At 39.3% G+C, this 26235-nt stretch overlaps 1 protein-coding gene and 1 long non-coding RNA gene across 3 annotated transcripts in view; one reads left to right on the top strand and one right to left on the bottom strand.

Annotated features, from left to right (window-relative positions):
• Window positions 1-22815, top strand: part of LOC136834455 (uncharacterized) — a 42396-nt gene extending 19581 nt beyond the window's left edge. Inside the window, exon 3 of the long non-coding RNA XR_010851815.1 lies at window positions 22684-22815. This is a non-coding gene — a long non-coding RNA (uncharacterized lncRNA). The remainder of the gene's footprint in view (window positions 1-22683) is intronic.
• LOC136834453 (uncharacterized) overlaps window positions 1-22996 on the bottom strand; it is a 38203-nt gene extending 15207 nt beyond the window's left edge. Inside the window, exons 1-3 of one of the 2 annotated variants that reach the window (XM_067097055.1) lie at window positions 22857-22996; window positions 11506-11576; window positions 7209-7298 (exon numbers count right to left, since the gene is read on the bottom strand). In XM_067097055.1, the coding sequence (XP_066953156.1) occupies window positions 7209-7298; window positions 11506-11557 (142 nt within the window). In that variant the 5' untranslated portion in view covers window positions 11558-11576; window positions 22857-22996. Of the gene's footprint in view, window positions 1-7208; window positions 7299-11505; window positions 11577-22793 lie in introns of both variants that reach the window. The other variant, XM_067097056.1, reaches the window with a different exon arrangement.
• Between the last annotated feature and the right edge of the window lie 3239 nt (window positions 22997-26235).

Below are 26235 nucleotides of genomic sequence, written 5' to 3'. Positions count from 1 at the left end.
GATGTAAAATCTGAGCAATCCATAGTATGCCATATCCATGAACAAAGAGGGAGGCGCAGCAATTTATCGGCATAATACAGTACTTTCGCTGGTTCATACCAGACTTCACTGGTGCCGCTTCCCTATCACTAACCTTTTCTGAGGGAAGCAGCCGTTCCACTGTACGCCAGAATGCGAACAGGTGTACAACAATCTAAAGACGGTCCTTATTAACAAGCTCGTCCTCCAAACACCCGACTACAGCCGGCCTTTCTCTCCCGCGGTTGATGCTAGTGATGTTGGCATTGGTGCTGCAATGTTCCAGGAGAAAGATGGAGTTAGACATCCAGTAGCATACTACTCCAAGAAGTTAAGTCCAGTTCAAGCTAAATACAGCACCATAGAGAAGGAGTTACTGGGCATGATATTGGTTATGAAGCACTTTGAATCATATCACACGGACCGTAAATTCCCTTTGAATGTCTTAATGGACCATAACCCCTGAGGTATCTTACTACATTCCGTAATCAGAATAAGCACCTAATGTGCTGGTACATCGACCTCCAAGATTATAACTGGAGGATTGAGCACATTAAAGGACCAGATAACAAAATTGCTGATGTCCTGTCCAGGCAACAGCAGGACTAATTCCTTCACCAGCAACTAAGTAGAACCCCCTCGCCGTAACCTGGCACCCCCTCCAGAGTGAGTGCCATGTTACTGGTCTGCCATACCAGTAACCTGGCACCCCCTCCAGAGTGAGTGCCATGTTACTGGTCTGCCATACCAGTGGCTCCCAAAGTTTAAAATATCCCCCTTCTTGTTACTATTCTCTTTCCCAGTAATCTGTGAACCATTGATTCCCGTAGCCAACACTACATACTGATACATCTCATGTACTTGTACCAGCATCTATTGACACCTGTAATTATGATGCCCTGAATAGCACAGAGCCGTCACACTAAAGTATCATGGCAACACTTAATATAAGACTGTGAATACTTTGTTGTACTGCCTCCTCAAGGCTAATTAACCACGTTATTTTTTATGCAAGTCTGTTACTAATAAGTGCATGGAGTATTTTAAGAATAAATGGAGTAACCTTTAATGTTGCTTTTGGTTGTTAATAAATAAACAACCGTTTCACTTGTTTGTTTTCTTTGAATGCTGTCTAGTATCATCATATTAAAGTTTTTACCACTGCTACCAGCATAATTAATTCTGTTAGTAGAGTAAATGTCACGAGTGATTTTCTATTACTGTTGTTATTTGACTTTCATCTTTCGCAGATGTGTTAAACTTTAGAATTATGTAACCCGAGGGTTGTGAAGAGAGGATAGCTTGTCAGATGAGCTAACATGGTTGTAGCCATTCCAACCTGACTAAGGGTGTAAATGCCAACTGGATGGGGGAGGTGTAATGAGGTACACCTCGCACACACCACCTCATTTTCCAAGACCTAACGTAAGTTGCAATATAAGAATAATTTTACTTTCCTTGAAATAATGTTCATTATATTCATTTTAATCTTGAAGGTAACTGTGGGTAAAATTCGTCCCTACTCACCTTCTCTCACCACTGCCCCATTTGTGTAAATCTTTAATCCTTACCTTGCCCTAGTGACTGCCAAAGACATTGATTTCAGGTGCTGTTCACCGGGAGATGCTAATCCCACTGGAGGCAGGCAAAGCCGGCAGAGGAAGAAAGCCAAAAGAGAGAGCGGCATCCTCGCTCAGCAACTGGCCATGTGTCCCGCGCCCTCGCTTAGCAACTGACCATGTGTCCGGTGCCCTCGCTTAGCAACTGACCATGTGTCCGGCGCCCTCCCTTAGCAACTGACCATGTGTCCGGTGCCCTCGCTTAGCAACTGACCATGTGTCCGGCGCCCTCGCTTAGCAACTGACCATGTGTCCGGCGCCCTCGCTTAGCAACTGACCATGTGTCCGGTGCCTCGCTTAGCAACTGAACTGACCATGTGTCCGGTGCCCTCCCTTAGCAACTGACCATGTGTCCGGTGCCTCGCTTAGCAACTGACCATGTGTCCGCGCCCTCGATTAGCAACTGACCATGTGTCCGGCGCCCTCGATTAGCAACTGACCATGTGTCCGGTGCCCTCGATTAGCAACTGACCATGTGTCCGGTGCCCTCGATTAGCAACTGACCATGTGTCCGGTGCCCTCGCTTAGCAACTGACCATGTGTCCGGTGCCCTCGCTTAGCAACTGACCATGTGTCCGGCGCCCTCGATTAGCAACTGACCATTCCGGTGCCCTCGCTTAGCAACTGACCATGTGTCTGGCACCCTCACTCAGCAACTGACCACGTGTCTGGCGCCCTCGCTCAGCAACTGGCCATGTGTCCAGCGCCCTCGCTTAGCAACTGACCATGTGTCCAGTGCCCTCGCTTAGCAACTGACCATGTGTCCGGTGCACTTGCTTAGCAACTGACCATGTGTCCGGTGCCCTCGCTTAGCAACTGACCATGTGTCCGGCGCCCTCGCTTAGCAACTGACCATGTGTCCGGTGCCCTCGCTTAGCAACAGACCATGTGTCCGGTGCCCTCGCTTAACAACTGACCATGTGTCCGGTGCCCTCGCTTAGCAACTGACCATGTATCCGGCGCCCTCGCTTAGCAACTGACCATGTGTCCGGTGCCCTCGCTTAGCAACTGACCATGTATCCTGCGCCCTTGCTTAGCAACTGACCATGTGTCCGGTGCCCTCGCTTAGCAACTGACCATGTATCCGGTGCCCTCGCTTAGCAACTGACCATGTGTCCGGTGCCCTCGCTTAGCAACTGACCATGTATCCTGGCGCCCTTCAGCAACTGACCATGTGTCCGGTGCCCTCGCTTAGCAACTGACCATGTATCCTGCGCCCTTGCTTAGCAACTGACCATGTGTCCGGTGCCCTCGCTTAGCAACTGACCATGTGTCCGGCGCCCTTGCTTAGCAACTGACCATGTGTCCGGTGCCCTCGCTTAGCAACTGACCATGTGTCCGGCGCCTCGCCTTAGCAACTGACCATGTGTCCGGTGCCTCGCGCTTAGCAACTGACCATGTGTCCGGTGCCCTCGCTTAGCAACTGACCATGTGTCCGGTGCCCTCGCTTAGCAACTGACCATGTGTCCGGTGCCCTCGCTTAGCAACTGACCATGTGTCCGGTGCCCTCGCTTAGCAACTGACCATGTGTCCGGTGCCCTCGCTTAGCAACTGACCATGTGTCCGGCGCCCTCGCTCAGCAACTGACCAGGTGTCCGGTGCCCTCGCTTAGCAACTGACCATGTGTCCGGCGCCCTCACTTAGCAACTGACCATGTGTCCGGTGCCCTCGCTTACCAACTGACCATGTGTCTGGCACCCTCACTCAGCAACTGACCATGTGTCCGGCACCCTCGCTCAGCAACCGACCATGTGTCCGGCGCCCTCGCTTAGCAACTGACTATGTGTCTGGCGCCCACGCTTACCAACTGACCATGTGTCCGGCGCCCTCGCTCAGCAACTGACCATGTGTCCGGTGCCCTCGCTCAGCAACTGACCATGTGTCCGGCACCATCTTGAACACCTGGCCAGATGACCTGCACATCCCACATGCGAACTGTATAGAAAACAGGATGCCAAGCGAACGACAGTAACACTGCCTGGAATGAAGAATGATGTAATCCATACGAGTTCATAAAAGGGTGAAGAAAGACCTGATTGCTCTCAGAAGACGTTGGAACTCACCCAGGACACTATAGTCCTCCCTCTTGCTCCTTGAGCTGGCCCTTGCTATCCCAAGTGGCTGTCCAGAGCCTAAGGTTATCTTTGTAGTAAATCCCTTAACACTACCCTCCACTGCTGGCCCCCGAGGACGAGGAATCCATCCCCCAACGAAGGTAATGTACCCAAGTCAAGGTTCTCATGTCAGTCATGTCCCTGTTAGTCTTTTACTATTTTCCGTTTCCTTTTCTAAGGTGATATACCTGCAGCGAGACCTGTATTGCTTCTAGTTTTTTCTTGTACTAATCAAAGTTCCAGTGAAGTGAATTATAGCTAGACTATTTGGAATTGGAATCCTCTGAATTGGGTTCCTTTTAAAGCACCTTCTGCGCACTCCCTTGATTCCTTAATCAAAGTTCCCTACAGCAGCTACATAACCACTTGTGTTCCTGATTACAGATAGAAGTTAGCCTGCTGTGGATCTGTCCATATCTTGCGTACGCAGTGGTGTAACCACTATTTCTCTACCCCCTGCAGTGCCCTTTTGAAGCGGGTCCTTTGAGTTTCTTCTGGGAAAATACCCTGTTGTTTGTTGTTCTTACTGTGTGACAGGATTCTGTTTACCTGTCTTGATTTATGCTCCATTTTTCTTCTGATATGTGTTTGATGTAAACATAATTAGGTGAAACCTAAGTGTTTACCTGGTAATTCCCCCTTTGAAGAAGGCCCTCAGCTGACATTCTTGTGCATATGCCCTTCCTGAAGAAGGCCCTCAGCCAGTGACATTCTTGTGCATATGGCCAGTGTTACCTGAACTTCATCCTGGTAGTCTCTCCGAGATACCATAATTTTTGCAATGGCTCGATTCGAGCCATCAGTGAAGTTTGAACCATTGACTGGTAGCTTCATACCACTGCATGTATATATATATATATGTATATATATATATATATATATATATATATATATATATATATATATATATATATATATATATATATATATATATATATATATGTATGTATGTATGTATGTATGTATGTACATGATCAAGAGTTCATGGAAAGGTGTTCTAATTGCATACATTTATTCAGGAGCCGACGTTTCACATCGCTTGATGCATTGTCAAGGCTGAAAAAGCGGCTAAAAACAATGAATAATTTTATATATAATGTGAAAGGTATATACAAAATCTATTTCTCACCTTATTTACATCTAAGGCAGAACAGAGAGCAAAAAAGAACAAAAAGGGAGAGACAAAATATAGCAAAGGGGCGCAGAACACCTACCCATATATACCTTTCATATTATATATACAAGTGTTTATTGTTCTTAACCGGTTTTTCAGCCTTGAAAATGCATCAAGCAATGTTAAGCACTGGCTCTTGCATAAATGCTTGCAAATAGAAAGCCTTTCCATGAACCCTTGATTGTGTATCATCCGAGCCACATATATACAGTGTATATATATATATATATATATATATATATATATATATATATATATATATATATATATATCAATCTAACATTACTTACTCTAAAGATAAACTCAGTTTGCCCTTACCCAAGAGAAAATGAAGCAAATACAACTAAGCAAAATAATTGCAAACAAGAGTAGGATATTACCATGTACAAACTCAAATACATAGGGTCAACACATACCTGGGACAGAGGTCAAAAGAGAGAACCTTACCTGTTCATGACTCATAAGAGGATGACTATGAGATAATCTCCCTTGCCGAAGCTATAGCTAGTAGTGTACAGCAGTCTTCAAACTGGATCTTGACGTCCCTCAAGTACTTAGAGGTGACCACAGGACTACACCTCCACTACACTGCCAAAACCAGAGGGTCTAGAGAGAGGTGCTGATGAAAACCAACAGGTGCAGCTGCTGGTCTGTTAACGTGTGGTTTCACCTTCAATAGGGGACAATCCTCAGGAAACACATGGTGTGCTTCCAGGATTAAGGACCTAATAAAGAAAGCCATGGAATTCTTGGACATAGAAACCTCAGGATTCCTATCATTGCAAAATAGGTTCCTACACTGCTTTCTTGATGGTTTAAGCCGGGATATATAAACCCTTGGAACCCTAACAAGGAAGAAACGTTGCTCTTCCTCAAGAGTTGGGAATTTCCAAAGTTGGGGTAGAGAAAACCCTTGGTAGAGCTTTGGCTTTGAAATCATTCTTACCACGAAAGGATGCCAAAAAAGACATTTCTGCTCCAGTATATGAAACCCTTATCAATAATAATATTGTTTGTAAATCACTTACTCTTTGGCCGAAGCCAAGGCCACCAGCAACAGAGTCTCAAAGAAAGGGCCTTGAGAGATGCCTCTCGCAGGGGTTCGAAAAGAGGGCCCCTAAGGTGTCTTAAGACCCCATCCAGGTTCCATAAAAATGGCCTTTGCAGAAACTTCAGCACTTACAGCTGACATGAGCAAATAGCTTTGCAAAACCCAATATTGTTTGACATACAATCTAGGATGGATTTACTGCCTTTGATGGAGGCAACAGACAAATCTTTGGCACATCTCAAGATGCGCAGAAAATTCATTATATTATCAATGCTGGTGCAAAGACACGAAATACCCCTGGACTTGTTCCCACTGTTTCTGATATGATATTATTGGACTTTCTCCTTGTCGCAAGGATTGAGTCCCTAGACGACCCTGAAAAGCCTCTAGGGCTGACGAGTTTGTCAACAGTTTCCATGAAGCTTCCTTGTCCCCATCTGTCTGAGTAGATTTGTCCACTGAGATAATTGTCTGGGAACTTCTACTGACATTTGCAGAAGGTCCGGGAACCAATGCCTCCTCGGCCACCATGGAGCGATTAGAATTGTGATGGTATTCTGGATGCCCTCAACTTCTGGATCACCTCCTTCAACAGTGGAAATGGAGGGAATGTATTTGCAAAATGTACAAATAGGTTTGTCCAATCTTGAACCACAGCATGTACTGCCCAGGCTTGAGTGTGTCCAGAACTGAGAAGACATATAGCTGGAGACAGTGATTCAGCTTTGTTGCCAACAGATCGATGAGAGGTGGGCCAAACTCTCTCCAAATCACCTCACAAACTGCAGGGTTTGAAGTCCATTTCTGTGAGAGTTTTTTGTCCCGAACAACTTAGCATGTCTGCCAGAACATTCAGTCAACCAGGCACAAACTGGGGCATTAGAGCAATATTCCTCCCCTCTGTCCAAACAAGTGAATCCATGGTGATGGGTACCAAGTTTCTGACTTCACGGGCTCTTGCCATCTTAGACAAGCCAAAGACGCTGAGTTGTCTGAGAAGACAGAAATTACTTTGTTGGTCACTGCTCTTTATGTCTGTAAGTCGTTTCTGGATAGATAACAAATCCTTGCAGTTTGTTTGAAGACTCACTTCAACCACCTTTACCTCAAAATACCTATTTTCATATTTATGTCACAGCATAGACACTAAATTTTGGCCAGATAAAATGTGAACTATAATAGTAAATGAAATTCCTTGCATGTCACAAGAAACAGAAGAAAAAACAACATACTGTTTTTGGTGATGATGTTGACACAGCTGCCACCACAATCTTGAATATTACAGCTGCCTTCATCACATTCGAAGCATTTCAAAGCTGATCCTGCGAAATTTAGAAAGTGCACAATTATAACTAATTTTGCTTCATCTTTCTGAACACTTTAAAGTCATTAGTTAGTGAAATTACATAATTCATCAACAAATTATCTTAACACTTGTAGCTATATATATATATATATATATATATATATATATATATATATATATATATATATATATATATATATATATATATATATATATATATATATTTGAAGTTCAGTCTTTTCAGTTTGACTGCTGTCAGTCTTTTCAGTTTGACTGCTGTCAGCAACGTTATCATTATTAATGCTTGTTTACAGAGTGCATAGGATCCTTTTTTGTTGAATTGTTTTGAATACGCTTTTCATTAGTATGAAGGAAAATTTACTTTTATTAAAAAGACTGCAAAAAGGTTGAATTTTAGAAATGTATGTGTAATCAGTTCAGGGTGGCTTTCTCCAGTGAGGAGCAATGGGTCCGTAACATAAATCTAACATTGCTTGCTCTAAAAAACTCATTTACCCTTACGCAAGACAAAACAAATCAAATACAACTAACCAAAATAATTACAAACAAAAGAGTAAGGTATTACCAAGTGCGAACTCAAACACATAGGTTTCACCACTTACCCAGTATGGATATATATATATATATATATATATATATATATATATATATATATATATATATATATATATATATATATATATATTTTAACCCTTTTAACCGACCCTGTTAATCTGGAGATCGGATAGATACAACGGAGACCAAAGAGGGTCAACCGATTTAAAATATGTAATGTTCGACCACGATTTAAGATAGTTGCCATTTTCCTTTTTTATTTACCAAAGGTAAATAAAAAACTTTTCATTTATATTTCTATTTTATATTGTATATACTGTTCTGTATTATTTAAACTATAATGATCTTAACTTGTAACCAATTTAACTTGTGGACAGTGTGTACCGTCATTAAGTTAAATATACCTTACTTTAACCAGACCACTGAGCTGATTAACAGCTCTCCTAAGGCTGGCCCGAAGGTTTAGATTTATTTTACGTGGCTAAGAACCAAATGGTTACCTAGCAACGGGACCTACAGCTTATTGTGGAATCCGAACCACATTATAGCGAGAAATGAATTTCTGTCGCCAGAAATAAATTCCTCTAATTTTTCATTTGCCGGTCAGAGGATCGAACACGGGGCCAGCAGAGCGCTAGATGAGAACGGTACCCACCCATCCAATGAGGAACTCGAACCGTCATTAAGAAATGCTATCGTCTGGAAGGGTAGGATGTATCGTAGTACAGTACGATGCTCTGTATGTTTTTTAGGAAAGAAAAGACATGACAAAGGTAAACTTTACGAAGACAAAAGCTGAGTTACTGAACAATACTTGTGTTTACGTGGCAAATGAAATGAGAGAGAGAAAATTGCCAGTTCCATCTATGCAGCGTAATTCTATCTTCGAGAGATTAAAGAGAAGAATTTTGTTTTAAAGGTAGGCTATGTCAGTAAATATCTTCTGAAGCAAAAAAAAAATATATATATTTTGTTGCTGAAGAATCTCTGAACCAACAATTTTGCACTCAAAGTAATAAGAATTAATTAATTCTATTCTTCATGTAATCAGTAAAATACATACACTATTGAAAACTACACATTTGTATTCAAAACACACGCACTTACGTTATCGTCAGCTTCTCTGAGCAAAACATTCTTCTCAGGCAGAATACAGCTAAAACCTGATTGGCTGGCTGGTTGCCATGGAGATCTGCTAGCCAATGACAGCTCTCTACTTCTGTTCTATTTATAGACATATGTCGTGATGGCACTAAGTTTGAACGTTGTCAGGATCGTAATTACTTGGTTGCTGATGGCAAAAATTACTCAGTAATTTGCTTTATATGATTATTTCTTTATGAAAACAAGATTTCAACAATAATTTTAATATAGTGGTATGAAAAATCCCACAACAGTCTGTCGTGGTGATGAGTCATCACTCGCGAATCCTGTTCCCGGACCGTCCTCAGATTTACGACTGCAAACTGATGACGACGTTAGTAACAATATGATAGTAACGATATGATGAAATGTATTTTATAGCCTTATTTATCGTTAAAATTCACAAGTTGAATTACAATTTTGATCATGTATATTTTTGCATTTTATGGGAAGTTTTTGTTGAAAACAAAATGTTTGTGAACTTATGGTCTTAATTGTCCCACTATCTTATTAATATAATAAATAATAATAAATTATAATGAATAAATAACTAAAATGAAAAAAAAAACATGAAAAAAGGGGAAAAAATGTTTTTGCTACAATAGTGATGTTTGGTCATGCTCCTGACCCCACAGTTCCGAAATCTGAAAACTTCCAAAAACCGAAACACATCTGGCCCTGAGGATTTCGGGTAAAGGACTGCATTCCTGTAATCTAAATTTCACTATCTTACTTTTCATTTTAGAGACTCCACTTCTTTTTACTTAACAATTATGCATTCAAGCCTCTGCCTAGGCAACTACATATGCAGCTGAATTCTATCATTTTTATCATGTTTTATTCTTCATTTTTCATCTTTTACCATTAGCTTTAATTCAAACATTTCTACACTGGTTTAATTCATACCTGTCACGTTAAGTGATGGTTTTGCGGGAACATTTCCCCGCTCGTTCCCTGGTTTATTATTCATATGTTCTCGTTTGATAGTCGGGTCTGGTAGGGCAGCAAAGGTAGCGGCATGAAAGCAGGCAGTTTTTGAGTCGACGTTGGTCGATTTAAGCACGCCTACGAAGTGGAGCACGTCGTATGGAGTGTGACCATGAGTAGTCGTGGACCACGAGCTGCTCATATGACAGCGTGAGGCTGTCCTGACGTCTCCATCGGGGTATTCTGGTTGGTGGGTTTTGTCCCTGTTGTGCAGCTGAGGGCTGTCTTGGTGCCCCGATGGAGGACGTATGTTTGTATTTTTTTCTGCCTGCTGTTGTTTATTTTTGCCTTTTTTGTTTTTTAAGCTACTTTCTGGATTATGAAGTTAATCGTTTATTTAACTTTATTTTGTTTAGTGCTGGACATTTTACCAGACCTGTCTCACTTGTAAATATTGTAAATAAATTAATTTTAAGCTCATTTTATTGTTTTTGTTGTTTTCCCTCCTTTGTTTGTTGCATCTGCCGTCAGTCATGACAGCCACGTCCTGAGTATATTAAAGAACCTGCATAACGGCCCACTCAGGTCAGGAAAAAATAATGAAATACAAATAGGTATTTATAGGTATATATATGTACTGTATAGTTATCGCCAGTTCAACTGGGCTATCAGCTAAGATGGACATTTATGTATTCGCGGCCTGAAGCACGTTTGTGAACAGGAACAAAAAATTTTCAAACATTTGGTTCATAGCCCGATTTATTTGTGAACAGAACTGTTCGTTAACTGAGGTACCACTGTATATATATATATATATATATATATATATATATATATATATATATATATATATATATATATATATATGTATGGCACTACCCTGCTTATGAACTGTCAACTTATGACCTTTCAGAGATACACAGACAGGGTCACAAGTTAAAATTGGGTTCAGAGCTCTCCCCTTTGCCCCCTTAAGTTCAAATTTTGCTCTGGGTGCCTAATCTGCTAGTATATTTGGTGTAAGATGATAGTTTAAGGCATATTTGATGCTTGAACTGTTAAAATAGGCAATTATAAGCATTTTTAGAGAAGGGTTCCAACTTAACGCGATTTCAGCTTATTGCAGGTCGTTGTGGCCCCTAACACCCGTGAAAACCTTGATTGACTGTGTGTGTGTGTATATATAAAAATATATATATATATATATATATATATATATATATATATATATATATATATATATATATATATATATATATATATATATATATATATATATATATATATAGATATATATATATATAGATATATATAAATATAGATACATAAATAGATATATAGATATAAAGATATATAGATAGATATATAGATATATATATAAATAGATATATAGATATAGATATATAGATAGATATATATATATATATATAGATATATAATGTATGTATATAATTTTTGCTTGGTTTTACTGACAGAAGAAATCACTCTGTCACTACTTCCTGGCCCTGAGATCTTACAAGGGCCTCACAGTTTTGAACCAAGTCTTATTCAAGGCAAGAGAGAGAGAGAAAACTTACCGATGGTCAGGACAGCACACAAAATAAAGAAAATTCCAATAAAACGCCCCATTTTTCAACTGCATCAAGTTCTGAAAAACAAACAAAATCTTGTCAGAAATAATGGGTAGTCATAATGTTTTCAGCTATAAAATCTTAAAGCACATGAGGTTACACTGCAATTTACTGACTGAAATTCAGTCTTCCAGCATTACAGTTTTAATAACAGTATAACATAAAATAATCTAAATGCTAAGTAGAAGAATTTAAACCATAATTCTGTAGGAATTCATCATAACACAAAATGGGAGTAAGAGTGGAAAAAACATAAAATTTTTAAAGTAATTTTTATTTTTCATAACATACAAACCTGAAGGTCTTTACATGGCATTTAGCTTTCAGACGCGAGCTGGAACGGCCATTTAACTTCAGACATTGTAATTAACTACCAGTGGTGGGGGGAAGCCCCGCTCACTCATCGGTCTTCACGCCACTTTGCCTTTCGGCCCAGGTATCAGAGGTGGGCTGTAAATGTAAAGACCTTCAAGTTTGTGTATTAGGAAAAATACAAAATACCTTAAAATTTGCAGTTGTTTCTACACAAATAGAAACCTTCAGTCTTTACATAGGAGAATTACCCCTTGGAGGGTGGAGTTTGGGTAAATCTTTGAACTGACTGATTTGGTTCTATGTACCTGGGAATACCTTCCTGGTCTGGAAGAGCTTAGGAAGGAATCCCACACCTCTAGCTTGTTGGACATGAGGGATGGTGCAACTGCTAGACTTCTGGGCTTAAAGTAATGAGTTGTGCCATTGCAGGCAGTCCCCGGATTATGTCGGAGTTCCATTCTTGAGGTGCGACGGAAGATGGAAAACGACATAAGTCGAAACACTGTATTAAAAAATTTATAAAAATAAAAAAAAAGTGATGAATTCCTTACCTAAACAATTTATAAAAAAGAAAAAAGTTAAGAATTCCTTATGCCTTACTGTACACTATCCCAAAATGTAGAAATGACCACCACAGGAGAGATCTGAAAGAATTCTGTACGAATATAATTTCTGCTATGCTTGCCTGCAGCAGTTATACCTTTAGATCTCGTCTAGGCAACTCTCGTAATATACCTTGATGGAATGACTTGGTTTAACATCTGTATACACATTCACGAGAAATGTTTTTACTGTGGAGGCAAAATGGTAGCCCGAGGGAAGGACACTTTGCACTACTAATGCGACGGGTGGAAGCGCGGTTCAAACTTGCCCTTAAGCACTGCAGACTGAATGAAGAGCAACCAAGAGCTGATGCAATGTCTAGAAAATTGGAATCTGGCGGTTACCCCCGTCTTTGGAAAGATATTCAATCCCTAAATCCCAAAACTAAAAAGCTATCACAAAGAGTAGAAGAAGCTGTCAGTGACGAGGCTATTGTAAGAATGTGGGGTGATCACTTCAACACTATCCTACATTGCATAAACGATCAAGACTCCCGAAGGGATGTAGATAACCTCCTTACTGATAAAACCGTTTCGTTTCGCAGATTGAATTACGCCAGGCAACATCAGCGGTGCCACAAACAACCTACCTAATAATATATCGCCAGGCTGTGATGGTCTACCTGCTGAAGCTTTCAAAGTCTTCCGTCTGATAATTTACATTTTGCTAGCTGTTCTGTTCAGTGCATCCATAATTCACCAGTCTCTTCCAGACTCCCTACTCTTAGTTCACTTAATATCATTAATAAAAAAAACAAGCTAAAGGATGCAGCTGACCCTGGCAATTATCGCCTGCTTGTGTCTAAGATACTTGAGTCAGTTCTTCTAGTGAGGCTTCTCCCCTTTCTACACAAGACAAACCACTCAACACCTGCATCTACACCTGAATCTATCATCAGCATCCTGTTTTCCTATGTTTTGCAGATGTGAGAAAAGCATTTGACAGAGTAAACTACCTGAAGCACTTCCTGAAGCTGCACAAGCGAGACACACCACTATATTTAATTGGCATTTTATGTTGTTGGTTCTTCACACAGCAATTCTGTGTCAAATGGGATAACGTATTGTTGTACACCTTCAGCTCCCTAAACGGGCTCCGGCAAGGGGGCATTCTCTCTCCATACCTGTTTAATATGTACACAGACGCCCTGAATGTCAAACTGAACTCACCCCCAATCGGATGCACTAACAACAAAACAACAATAAACAACCTCTGTTATGCTGACGATATGGTTCTGATTTCCCCATCAGTACAAGGTCTCCAGCGACTCATTGACACTTGCCGCCAATATGCAGAGGAATTTGACATCCTATACAATGAAACCAAGATCCAGTGTATGTCGCTACTCCTTAGATCACTTAAGCATATTGCTGAACCACAAATTTTCCTCAGAAATCATTGTCTGGAATTTGTGTATGAATTTCCATATTTGGGCCACATTTTCATGGACGACCTCAAACATAGGGCAGACAGAACAGAGGTATTGTAAACTATGTGTAATTGGCAACATGATTGCAAGGAGGTTTGCCTTCTGCCACCGAGACATGAAACTGCTGCTCTTCAGCTCATACTGCTACAGTATATACGGGCGTTCCCTGTGGACGAATTATACCCGAGAGACCATGAAACGTATCACTGTTGCTCACAATGATATTATGAGATGCCTCACAAACACTGCTCGCTATCACTCTGCCATGCACATGTTCATAGAAAGCTGCCAGGATAATTTAAAAATCATTGTTAGGCGAACAATGTCCAGTCTGATCACTCAACTGAGAAACAGCAGCAGTTCGCTCATACAAAGCACCCTAAGCAGTGAGGCAAGATCTAAATTGTGGGAAAGATGGGATAGTGAGGCATCTGTTCCTTAAATGACTTATTCTCTAGTTTGCAATTATGAAGTGTCATCTCCAGAATCTGTCATTATTATTATTATTATTGTTATTATATTATTGCTGCATGAAATGGCTGCATCAGCTGCATTCAATTTGTAAAGTCTTCTCCATTTTTCTAATTATTGCTTTTTCTCTGCTACTGCATCAGGCAAGTAACGTTCCGATGTTATTCATCTTCAGGAAGGAAATAGCTGAAATTCGGGGACTGCATTTAATTGTATATTTGAATATGGAGGACATGGTCCGTATAGTTGTCTACAATAGAGGTATTTATTAAGGTATACAATTATTTCGCCAACATTTCTCCCAGTTCCAACTGGGTATGTTCATGGCTGAGGGCAGGAGTAGAGTAATGTTGATGGTCGGGTCTACTCAATATAGAGACAAGGGTCAGCAGGGGGTAGGCCTCATGCTGAATTTTAATTGGCCAGGGCAGGATGCTCGCTGCCTATTGACTGGTGAAGTTTTCCTCAAGCCAACTTTTCAAGCATGAAGGTCATGCTGTTGCAGTCTTGCTGACCGGCGGGGTAGGGGCGTGGCATCACTGGGCAGTGCATGACGTTGCATGATGTCACAGCCGGGTGTCCTCCTGTGTCTATTCACATTGGTGGCAGGATTGTTTGTCTGATCTAGTGTTTCTAGGCCGGGGGTGTCGCTCGTTCTAGTGTCAGTCGCAGGTCTTAGTATTATTGTTCTTATATTTGTTGGGAGGAAGAGCACTTCCTGAGTCATATTCAGAGAAGGCTTCTCTTGCTGGATGAGGAGCACCTCTAGTAGTTGTAGACTTTGTGAGTCTGAGGCTCTCCCAATTATTGTGGTGTTCTTGATAATTCTGTAACGGGAGATGGCATCCTGCTGTGAGTTTCGGGTATGGATATTTGTCGCTCCTTATTGTGCATGACATGAAATCTTCTTTGACGGTTTCATAGTGGTCATACCAATGTATGAGCCGGGACATCCATGGACAGGGCATTGAAACTGGTAGACCACATTAGTTTGTTTCAGAGGATCTCTTGTTGGCGGGGTTGGGTTATTTTTCATGATTAAGCCTCTCATGTGCCGATTTTGATAGTAGACGACCAGGTCCAGCTTGGTGTCAACTTCAGTGGTGAATATGTTTTCAGTGATAATTGTCCTCATGATGTCTTCATCTTCTTGATATCACTGGTGCATTCTCGCTTTGCAGTACAGCTTGATTTTCTCCTGGGGATGGGGCTGCGGTCTCTCTTGCTCATTGTACCATGGAATCCAGCTCTGCACGTACTTCTCTGTTTACTTGTTTGTTGGAGTACCCATTGTTAATGAGCATCTGGGAGGCCCTGTCAAGTTCTTGGCGGGTGTCCTGCCAGGCAGAGCAGTGAGTAAGGGCCCTCTCCATTCAGGCAAAGGCCTAAGTTAGTCTGCTTGGTATAAACAGAGGTTCCTAGGCTGTCTTCGGTCATGCAGATAAGGACGTCAAAGAAAGGGAGCTGGCCGTTATTGGTGAATTCGACAGTGTAATTCAGAGAATTGCACTGCTGGAGTGTGCGGCAGATAGTTTCCACCTCATTTTTGTCGTCGGCTTGCACAAAGATATAGTGTATGTATTGGGCTACTTGTTTGACCATGGCAGACCCAACGAGGCCCTAGGTTCCTTCTTAGGTCCCCAGTGGGCTTCAAGGGCAGATGGATGATCCATGGATGTGGCCATGGCCCCTTCCCCAAGATCACTGTGTCGACGAATCAACCCCATGTCCTAAGGGAAAGGACCCCCGGATCCTTCCAGAACAGGGTCTTCCCAGGCTACTCTCCCAGCAGGAGTGAGACCACCAGCAGAACACCCAGGCCCCTGCTCCACCACTTGGGCATACGATCAGGTTGATCCAAGGACCAAACCCGGAACTGAAGCCTTCGTTGGAGGGCTGTGTTGGGACAAGGCATCCCAATCACAAGCCATTCTGTCCAACTCATGACTCCCGGTGTATAACCCCAGGAGGTTTAGAGGACAGGTGCATTTTTTTTTATAACAAAATGTATATGCAGTATATGAGAGAGAGAGAGAGAGAGAGAGAGAGAGAGAGAGAGAGAGAGAGAGAGAGAGAGAGAGAGAGAGAGAGTTACAAGGTGTTACAAGGATTAGGATGTCTCAGTGACTTATTAGTCCATCTGAGAAGACATCATGTGCTCTCTTATCTTTAGAAGCAGTTTTTACGGTTCATTCACAGTGTTCTAATGATTTTGTCTAGCTTTCTTTTAAACTCTTCCACACTGTTACTGTTTACAACTTCTAGTGGCAGTTTATGCCATGTGTCACATATCTTGTATGTTGTATCTCTTCAGTTCTAGTTTCCATCCATTATTTCTTGTCTGGTTTTCGTTTAATGTGAAGAGGTTACTATCTACTTTTGTTATGTCTTTCAGTATTTTGAATGTTTCTATTAGTTGTCCTCGCAATCGTCGTGTTTTTAAGCCATGCATGTTCAGGCACTCTTGTCGTCTTTGGTAACCTATTTGCCTGATGGGTGGAATTAACTTTGGGGCTCTTGCTTGTACCCCTTCTAATCTATTTATGTCCTTTCTTAGTATTGGTGACCTAAAATGTACTGCATATTCAAGATGAGGTCTAACTATGGATGTGTAGAGCTGCAACACCGTTGCCTTGTTTCTGTATTTGAACTGCCTCTTTAAGTATCCCAGTAGTTTCTGTGCCTTCTTTTCAGCTTTTATGCACTGTTTTGTGGATTTTAAGTCCTTGGTAATAATGACTCCAAGGTCCCCTTCTTGTTCTACACTATTTATGTCATTCCCAAGCAGCATATAGTTGGCATGAGAGATGTTTGTTCCTATTTGTAGCACTTTACACTTATCCAGGTTAAAAGGCATTTGCCATCTTTTTTACCACACTCCTATTTTCCTTAGATCATTTCTTAAACTTTCCACTGTATCTGGGTCTGCTGTATTTACACCTAGTTTGGTGTCATCTGCAAATTTGCCTATCCTGCTAGTTAAGCCTACATTCTTCTTCTTTTAACATGCTTTTTTCCCATTTTGTATAGGGTAAGCACGATGCCTTCTTTTCGAAGGACTTTGATTTGGCTTTGGGATAGACTTTGTAGTCTCAATCAGCTGCCCTGCCTGTCATTGCTTAGACCCCAGTAACGTATGTACATGTATTGTACCAGTCACCAGCGCCCATTCTCCCAGCAGTGAGTTGTTGCGCAGTTAGGTCGACAGTCAAAACGTATGAGGTGTCTGTTATGTTTTTAGAAGATGTTGGAGTGGCTTTGTGGGTGTGTGTATTAGTCTGTAGCACCCATTTGCTTTTAAGCAAACCTATCTGTTTGATTACGGACATAATCCCGGGGTGTCTACATGGATAGCAAAGTGTCTGCCTCTCAGACCGGTCAGTTGAGGATCTGAACCCGTACCACAGACCTCTGAGAAGTTCGAGGCTGCTGCTCCAACCGACTTGGCCATCAAGGCTCTCTAGTTAAGCTACATCAATGTCATTAATGTAAATCAAAAACATGAGTGGGCCAAGGACAGAACCCTGAGGAACTCCGCTTGTCACATCTGCCCATTTCTACAAAAAAAAAAAAAAATGGATTTAGGAGAGAGAGAGAGAGAGAGAGAGAGAGAGAGAGAGAGAGAGAGAGAGAGAGAGAGAGAGAGAGAGAGAGAGAGAGAGAGAATTATTTCTATAATAAATTAGATTTAGAATATAGACGAGAGAGAGAGAGATGAAATTCTTTCTACAAAAAAATTACATTTAGAATATAGATGAGAGAGAGAGAGACCTTACCTTACCTTACAGACCTTACAGTTAGTTCGGGTTGCCCCAGGTGAGGCAACTCTGATGTCTACCAGAGAATTGCTAATGCTCCTTCCGGTATATTTTGCACCTTCCAATCTTGGATGGTGTGGGATGCATCTTAAATATTTGTCGAGCTTATTCTTAAACACATCTACGCTCACTCCTGATATGTTTCTCAGATGAGCTGGTAGCGCATTGAATAGACACTTCATTATTGATGCTGGTGTGTGGTGGATTAATGTCCTGTGTGCTTTCCTTAGTTTTCCTGGTATAGTTTTGGGCACTATTAATCTACCTCTGCTTGCTCTTTCTGATATTTTTAGCTCCATGATGTTTTCAGTAATTCCCTCTATCTGTTTCCATGCCTGGATTATCATGTAGCATTCTCTTCTCCTTTCAAGACTATATAAATTTAAGAATTGTAGTCTTTCCCAGTAGTCAAGGTCCTTAACTTCTTCTATTCTAGCTGTAAAGGACCTTTGTACACTCTATTTGTGCAATATCCTTTTGGTAGTGTGGGTACCATGTTATATTGCAATATTCAAGTGGATTACGCACGTACGTTTTATAAAGCATAATCATGTATTTGGCTTTTCTTGTTTTGAAGTGCCGAACAACATTCCCATTTTTGCTTTGCATTTTGCCAGTTGTATTGCTATTTGATCATTGCATAACATATTCCTATTCAGCATCACACCAAGGTCTTTAAGTGCTCCCTTATTTGTGATTGTCTCATTATTAGGTCCTTTATATGCATATAGCATTCCTTCTTTATCACCGTAGTTTATTGATTCAAATTTATCAGAGTTAAATACCATCCTATTTACCTCTACCCATTTATATATTTTGTTTAGGTCTCTTTGTAGCGAGTTCCTATCTTCATCACAAGCAATTTCTCTACTTATTCTTGTGTCATCGGCGAAACTTCTCACTACCAAGTCCTTAACATTACTGTCTATGTCTGCAATCATAATCACAAACAGCAATGCAGCTAACACCGTACCTTGTGGCACACTGGATATTACCGTAGCTTCATCCGATTTCTCGTCATTTGCAATCACTATCTGTTTTGTGTTTTGCAAAAATTCTTTTATCCATCTTCCTACTTTGTCCACAATGTTATGTTTTCTAATTTTTTTCGCTAATATATTATGGTCTACCTTGTCAAAAGCTTTTGCAAAGTCTAGGTAAACCACATTGTATCTTTTTCGTATATCATATTTTTATATATGCTTTCATGGTGGACTAGCAGTTGGGTTTGTGTACTTTTTCTGGGTACAAAACCATGTTGTCCTATATTAAACAAACTATTTTTCATTAAATGTTTCATTATATATTTTTTCACTCCCCTTTCATAAACTTTCATAATATGAGATGTCAGACTCACAGGCCTATAATTACTTGCCTCAAGTCTTGATCCACCTTTGAAAGTAGGGGTAATATGCGCTAATTCATGCTCATCATAAATCTTGCCTGTATCTATACTTTGTCTTAATAATATTGCGAGCAGCTTTGCGATTGAATGAACCACTTTCTTTAACAAAATGGCAGGTATGCCATCTGGTCCTGCTGCTGATCCATTTTTAATCTCATTAATAGCCTGCACAATATCGGCTTCAGTAATATCTATGTCCGATAAATATTCACTATTTTCATCCCTTATTTCTGTATCATTATCTTCATTATCAATTCTAGGTGTAAATTCACTCTTATATCTTTCTGCTAATATGTTATATATTTACTTTTTTTCATTCGTTAATCGCCCTTCAGTTCTTAGAGGGCCTATTTCTACTCTTATTTTATTCATCTTTTTTGCATATGAGTAAAAGATTTTTGGGTTTTGCTTGATATTTTGTAGGGTCCTTTCTTCTAGGTACTGTTTTTCATTTTCTTTTGACTGTATAATCTTTTGTTCTGCATTTTCTATCTTACTTTTTAGTTCCATCACTTTCCATGCATTCTTTTCTTTTGCAAGACCTTTTTTCCACTTTCTGATTTTCTGGAACAAGATCCTTCTGTTTCTTGGTATGCGTTACTGATGTTTACTTTTCTTCTTCGGTATATATTTTTCCACTATTTCTTCTAATATTTTATATATCCATATTTACCCGTATATTATCACTTACGAATATGTTTTCCCAGTCTTTGTTTAATTCTTCATTTATTTTTGACCAATTTATATTTTTACTATAGGAATTGTATTTTCCATATCCTTCCCATTTTTTCTTCTCTTGCTTATCTCCGTTTTCATGTGCTTTGGAACGGACTGTTAATTCTATGACATTATGTTCCGAAATACTCGTATTATACACTATTTCTTTAACATAGTTCACCTCGTTCACAAACACTAGGTCTAAAATATTATCCTTTCTTGTTGGCAGGTGATTTATTTGCTGAATGTTATGTTCTAGTAACATATCTAATAACTTTTCAAATTGCCTCTTATCTTCTGCGCTACTATTACTCTCCTTTTTATATGTATAAATACAACCACAGTCCCCTATTCGTTCTTTCCATTCTATGAAAGGAAAGTTAAAGTCTCCGGATAGGAGTACATTCCAGTCTTTGTGATTTCTACATATATCATCCAATTTGTCAATTATTATGTCAAACCCTTTAGTATTAGGGGGTCTGTATATTACAGTGTTTACTAATTTTTCAGATTCAAATTCTACTGCTATTAATTCACATTCTGTGTTACTATATTTCTCACAGATTTTTCTTTGATTTATGTCACTCCCATATATCGCGGTTCCCCCTTGATTCCTATTTTTTCTATCTGATCTATAAGTTTGGAAACCCTTTATCTGATCAACACTACCAGTCTCTTGTGAGTACCAGGTTTCACTTATATTCATTATATCTATTTTTTCAGTTTGGGTTCGTTCTTCTAAGAACTCTATTTTTCTTTTTGAGTTACTCGAAACTAAACCCTGTGCATTCATCACTATGATGGCTTGCGTTTTATCCCCATTATCTAATATGGGTAATAATAAGGATTTTCCCATGTCTCTTCCCTGCTCTGATATGTTGTTCTTTTCTTCATTTCCATAACTTTGGACATTAAGAAATCCAACTTTCCCAAAATAACTGATCTTCCATCTTCATAATTATTCATTTTGTGTTTGTATCTGCATTTATCTCCATATCTGCACCATCCATTGCTTTGTTGCACTGTACCTGGGTGCTGATGCCTCATACTGTGGTGCTGACATTTCATGACGTGGTGCCGGCTTGCTGTTTCTCCTTCGTCTCATACTCTTTATTCCTTTCTTTATTTGCTTCATTTTTACTTTGATTTTTGATATGTATTTGCTTTTGATTTTCGTTCTTCATGGCAACAGGAGAGAGAGAGAGAGAGAGAGAGAGAGAGAGAGAGAGAGAGAGAGAGAGAGAGAGAGAGAGAGAGAGATAATTTCTACAAAAAAGTAGATTTAGAATATAGAAGAGAGAGAGAGAGAGAATGATGTGAATTCTAAATGAACTATTAGCTTATAAACGAGAGAGACAGACAGACAGACAAACAGACAGACAGATAGATCACTTGAATTCTACTAGATGTGTTCCTATTCAGCATGTTAACGAGAGAGAGAGAGAGAGAGAGAGAGAGAGAGAGAGAGAGAGAGAGAGAGAGAGAGAGAATAATTTCTACAGAAAAATTAGGTTTAGAATATAGATGAGAGAGATGAAATTCTTTCTACATAAAAATTAGATTTAGAATATAGATGAGAGAGAGAGAGAGAGAGAGAGAGAGAGAGAGAGAGAGAGAGAGAGAGAGAGAGAGAGAGAGATAATTTCTACAAAAAAATAGATTTAGAATCTAGGAGAGAGAGAGAGAAATTAGATTTAGAATATAGATGAGAGAGAGAGAGAGAGAGAGAGAGAGAGAGAGAATGATGTGAATTCTAAATGAACTATTAGCTTGTAAACGAAGAGAGAGAGAGAGAGAGAGAGAGAGAGAGAGAGAGAGAGAGAGAGAGAGAGAGAGAGAGAGAATGATGTGAATTCTACATGAACTATTAACTTATAAACGAGAGAGAGAGAGAGAGAGAGAGAGAGAGAGAGAGAGATAAAATATCCTGGAAAAAAAATTAGATTTGGAATATAGAAGAGAGAGAGAGAGAGAGAGAGAGAGAGAGAGAGAGAGAGAGAGAGAGAGAGAGAGAGAGAGAGAGAGAGAATCACCTGAATTCTACTAGAAGTGTTTCTATTCAGCATATTAAAGAGAAGGAGAGATAGTCTATATAGTATATATAAAAGAGAGAGAGAGAGAGAATTCCTATAGTTTTTATTCGAGTCCCAATATAACTAAATAAATATATGAATGGAGTAAATATTCTCCATTTAATCAACAGACATCGGAGGCCACTGATCGTTATTACGCATCTGGCAACTTGACGCTGCTGCTGCTGATGATGATGATGATGATGACGTACTTGTTCCATTCGCCAACTGTGCTACGTTTTGGTTCTTTTTCACTGACATTTTTCCCCTCATCTTTCTCTCTCTCTCTTATAGGAAATCTCTTATATGAAGAAGAGTAAGAATATGAAGAAGAAGAAGAAGAAGAAGAAGAAATAATAATTATAATAAAGAAGAAATAGAAAAGAAGGAAACAATGATATTACCAGAGAGATTGATGATGACGGAAACCATGAAGATTTTGGTGATGGGGAACGGATGGGACTCACTTGTTCTTTCTTTCCTCCTCCCCCTTCTCTTCTTCTTCTTTCACAGCGACGATAACGACGACGACGACGAAGAGCAAGGAGACTTACACGTCACAAGCGTAGAATAACAGAGTCAGGCACACAAACACGTAGTATCCCACTGACTGTTACAACACCTGGTCTTCTTCAAGGCCACTGATATATGCAACAGCTAAAGTATCGTACAAGCAAACAAGATAGGCCTATATACTGTAGAAAATATTTTATCGTGAACCAAAATTGGAGAAGTTGAAAGTGATTTCTTTTTGTTGTTAAGTATAAGATAAGTATCAAACTTCCTAAATATTATTCGTAATATTATGTTTATCATGTTCAAGGGCTGAGCGGGGCTGACTTTTAGTTCCTCTAAACAACCTTGTTACTAGTGATCTGCCGCCTAGGATTGTTTTTTAAAAAGAGCTGGAAGTATTTGTCGAGGCGGGCGGAGTTCCCAAGGCAGTTCTCAGGCAAAATCCTTGTTGTATGGTGGACATTTTTACAACTCTCGCTCATGGAAGGATAAACCCCTAGTGATACCGACACTATGCCACTTTGGGGGGCAGCAGGAGCAACAGTAATTTAGTGAACGGCAGGAGTATTGAGGTGAGTCAGCCTTTTCACATCTGAACATGAGTTGATTTGATACCCTAGCCATAATGATTTAATACATTGGATTAAATTAGTTCCTTCTCAAGACCTTGTTAAAAATAAATCTCGGGATCAAAAGAAATTACGAATTTTCCAATTTTGTTTTCGGTTTCTTTTTTTTTTACCGTTAAAAGTTTTGTTTTACAGTGGATTACCACTTTTATTGTGAATTCATCCATTGTTATTCGTGGATTACCACATTAGGCTATTAGCTATAAAGTTTTGTTTTGGTGGATTACCACAGTTTATGAACAATATGTTTGTGCTTTTAAATTTAAAAAAATCGAACTCCATCGAAGGTATTTTAGTTTTGTTTTTGTTAACGGATTCCCCTAAACAGTTTTGAGGTTTTGTTTTTGTTAACACGGATTCCCCGGTGAAGTAAGTTAAAACTTGAGGGAGGCAGTAATTTAGTTTCCAACCTGTAATTTTACCAAAATAAACAGTTTTCAGGGTTTGTTTTAGTGATTTTTTGTGTTTTTCAGATCCTGAGAGACATGATAGTCCATTGGTTAGGGCTTGCTCCATATGGTTGTTTTCAGTTGTAAGCGCGTGAAACAACTGAACAATAGTGGTGAAGTAAGTTACTAACTTGAGGGAGGGTCAGGACAGCAATTAATCATCTTAGTTGTCTCAACCAGTAACCATCCAAGTTGAACTATTGGTCTTATGTAACATAACACACTTTTGTAAAAGATTTGCTTCACATTATTATTAAAATCAAATTATTAAAATTTTGAATCCCTAAATATTTATATATATATATATATATATATATATATATATATATATATATATATATATATATATATATATATAATGCCAAAATATTAATTAAATTAATATAACTGGTATTTCTTTTAAGAACTAAAGAATTCTAATGATTGTGGTTTGGCTGAGTCCGTTGCCCATCTTATCGGTGCAAGTGACAGAGACAGTTTAGTTTAATTTTCCTGCCCAAATGTGGAGTCACACGATAACATATGATGTTACAAGATTTTTTTGTTTTTGTTTTTGACAACAATAATGGTTGAATTCTTTCTTTATTTATATATAATTTCATTGATGATTATTCAATATTATTTTATTAGTCAATAAGCTTTTATCTGGATTCGAATTATAGTTTTTCTTTGACTCTTTTGCCCAATCATCTGAAGTGAAATTTTTCAAAATGTTTCGTCATTTTTCCTAATATGAATTTTTCGCTCACTATTCTTTTTTATATTGTTAACTGTATGATTAATAACCAAAGTCGAATAGGAAAATTACATTTCCTTGTAAATATCAAAAGAACAAATTACAGTTAGGTGAACGAAAACTTCTGGAACATGTTGCAAAACATTTTTGAGTGACTGTACCTGTAATGGGAAAAATATGCCTTTAATTATTTAGTGGTTTATTTAGGAATTGATTCATCATCCTTCTCTAATATCTTTATACTACTGTTGTAAGAGTGATTGGGACTATAAAATGTTTTCGTTTTTGTTGTGGACATCGAATGCATAGCAGTGTAGCCAGTCCCTGTTTTGTTTTTCTTTCACTCTGAGTATGGGAGCGCTGTCCTGAATCTTTCGTCTGCATATTGGTAACACTAAAGAAACATGTAAGGGACGAGAACGCTGTTGGTGTGAAAAGGACGTCAACTGGTCCACCCTTCATTTTGGCTAATTTACCAAATTATTAATACAAGTTATTATCTATCCCTTGCAAGGTAAGCTTTTAAAGTCATAATATTACCGTTAGTTCATTAGTTGGAACAGATCACTATCATGAAAGAACAGTAGCAGACGAAGATTTAAGTGCATCGTTGTTGCATGCTCAGTCAAACGTGATTGCAACGCCTTAACGTGAAAATTTTTGCGGTCGTGAAATATTCTTCACATTCATTAGTTGTCATGATATTTTGCTGTGTTAGTTTGAATTGTAACTTGCGATTTGATAGGGTTGTAAAACGTTAGGAAAAGATAGTTATAAGTATTTTGTTTGTGTAAAGTGTTTGTAGATACCAGTGCCTAAAGGGTGCCACAAAATGGCCGTCTGACAGGGCATCTTGGGTTTACCCCTACCTCCCTCATGGCAGTTTCCACTGCCGATCACGATCTTAGGCTAGGCTGTACAGTAATTTAAGGAGGCCTACCATAGACTAATCCTGTTTGAATGAGGAATTATGACTATTTTTGTTACAAATAGCTTAGGCTATATATATATATAAAGTTCATGAAAACTTAATTACAGTACATAGGACTTAGCCTATACCCTCATTAAACTAACCTAACTTGTGGCCTATTGTAACCTAGTCAAAAATCAGCCATGAAGAGGCCTAGCCTAGACTATATCCTGTTGAAAGGCACCTTAGCCTAGTTTTACCTCATTTTAGTTTGTTTCTCAGAAATCTTTCAGGTAGTCTTATCCATTGACATATGTTGTGTACAAACATTTAGTACTGTGTGGAGTAGGGTATCAAATGATTTACACCTTACTGTAAATTAATTGATTCCAGGGCTGCTCCATTTTTGATACTTATCCTGTTGTGAAGGAAAAGCAATTCCCACAGTATGTAGTTGACATTTTTTTGAGATCTCTCAATATAAAGAGTTATTTTGTTGTTTTAAAATACTCACTTGTATGGTTTTTCTTTTAAATAAAAATTAAATAAAAGGAATATTTCCAGGGATCTAGTCCAGGAGTTCTGAAGACTATGTAAATTAACCAA

Source organism: Macrobrachium rosenbergii, chromosome 53 (genome assembly GCF_040412425.1).
Source record: "Macrobrachium rosenbergii isolate ZJJX-2024 chromosome 53, ASM4041242v1, whole genome shotgun sequence".
Lineage (NCBI taxonomy): Eukaryota > Metazoa > Arthropoda > Malacostraca > Decapoda > Palaemonidae > Macrobrachium > Macrobrachium rosenbergii.
Note: the sequence above shows the minus strand (reverse complement) of the source record. Positions and strands in the feature narration are given on the sequence as shown.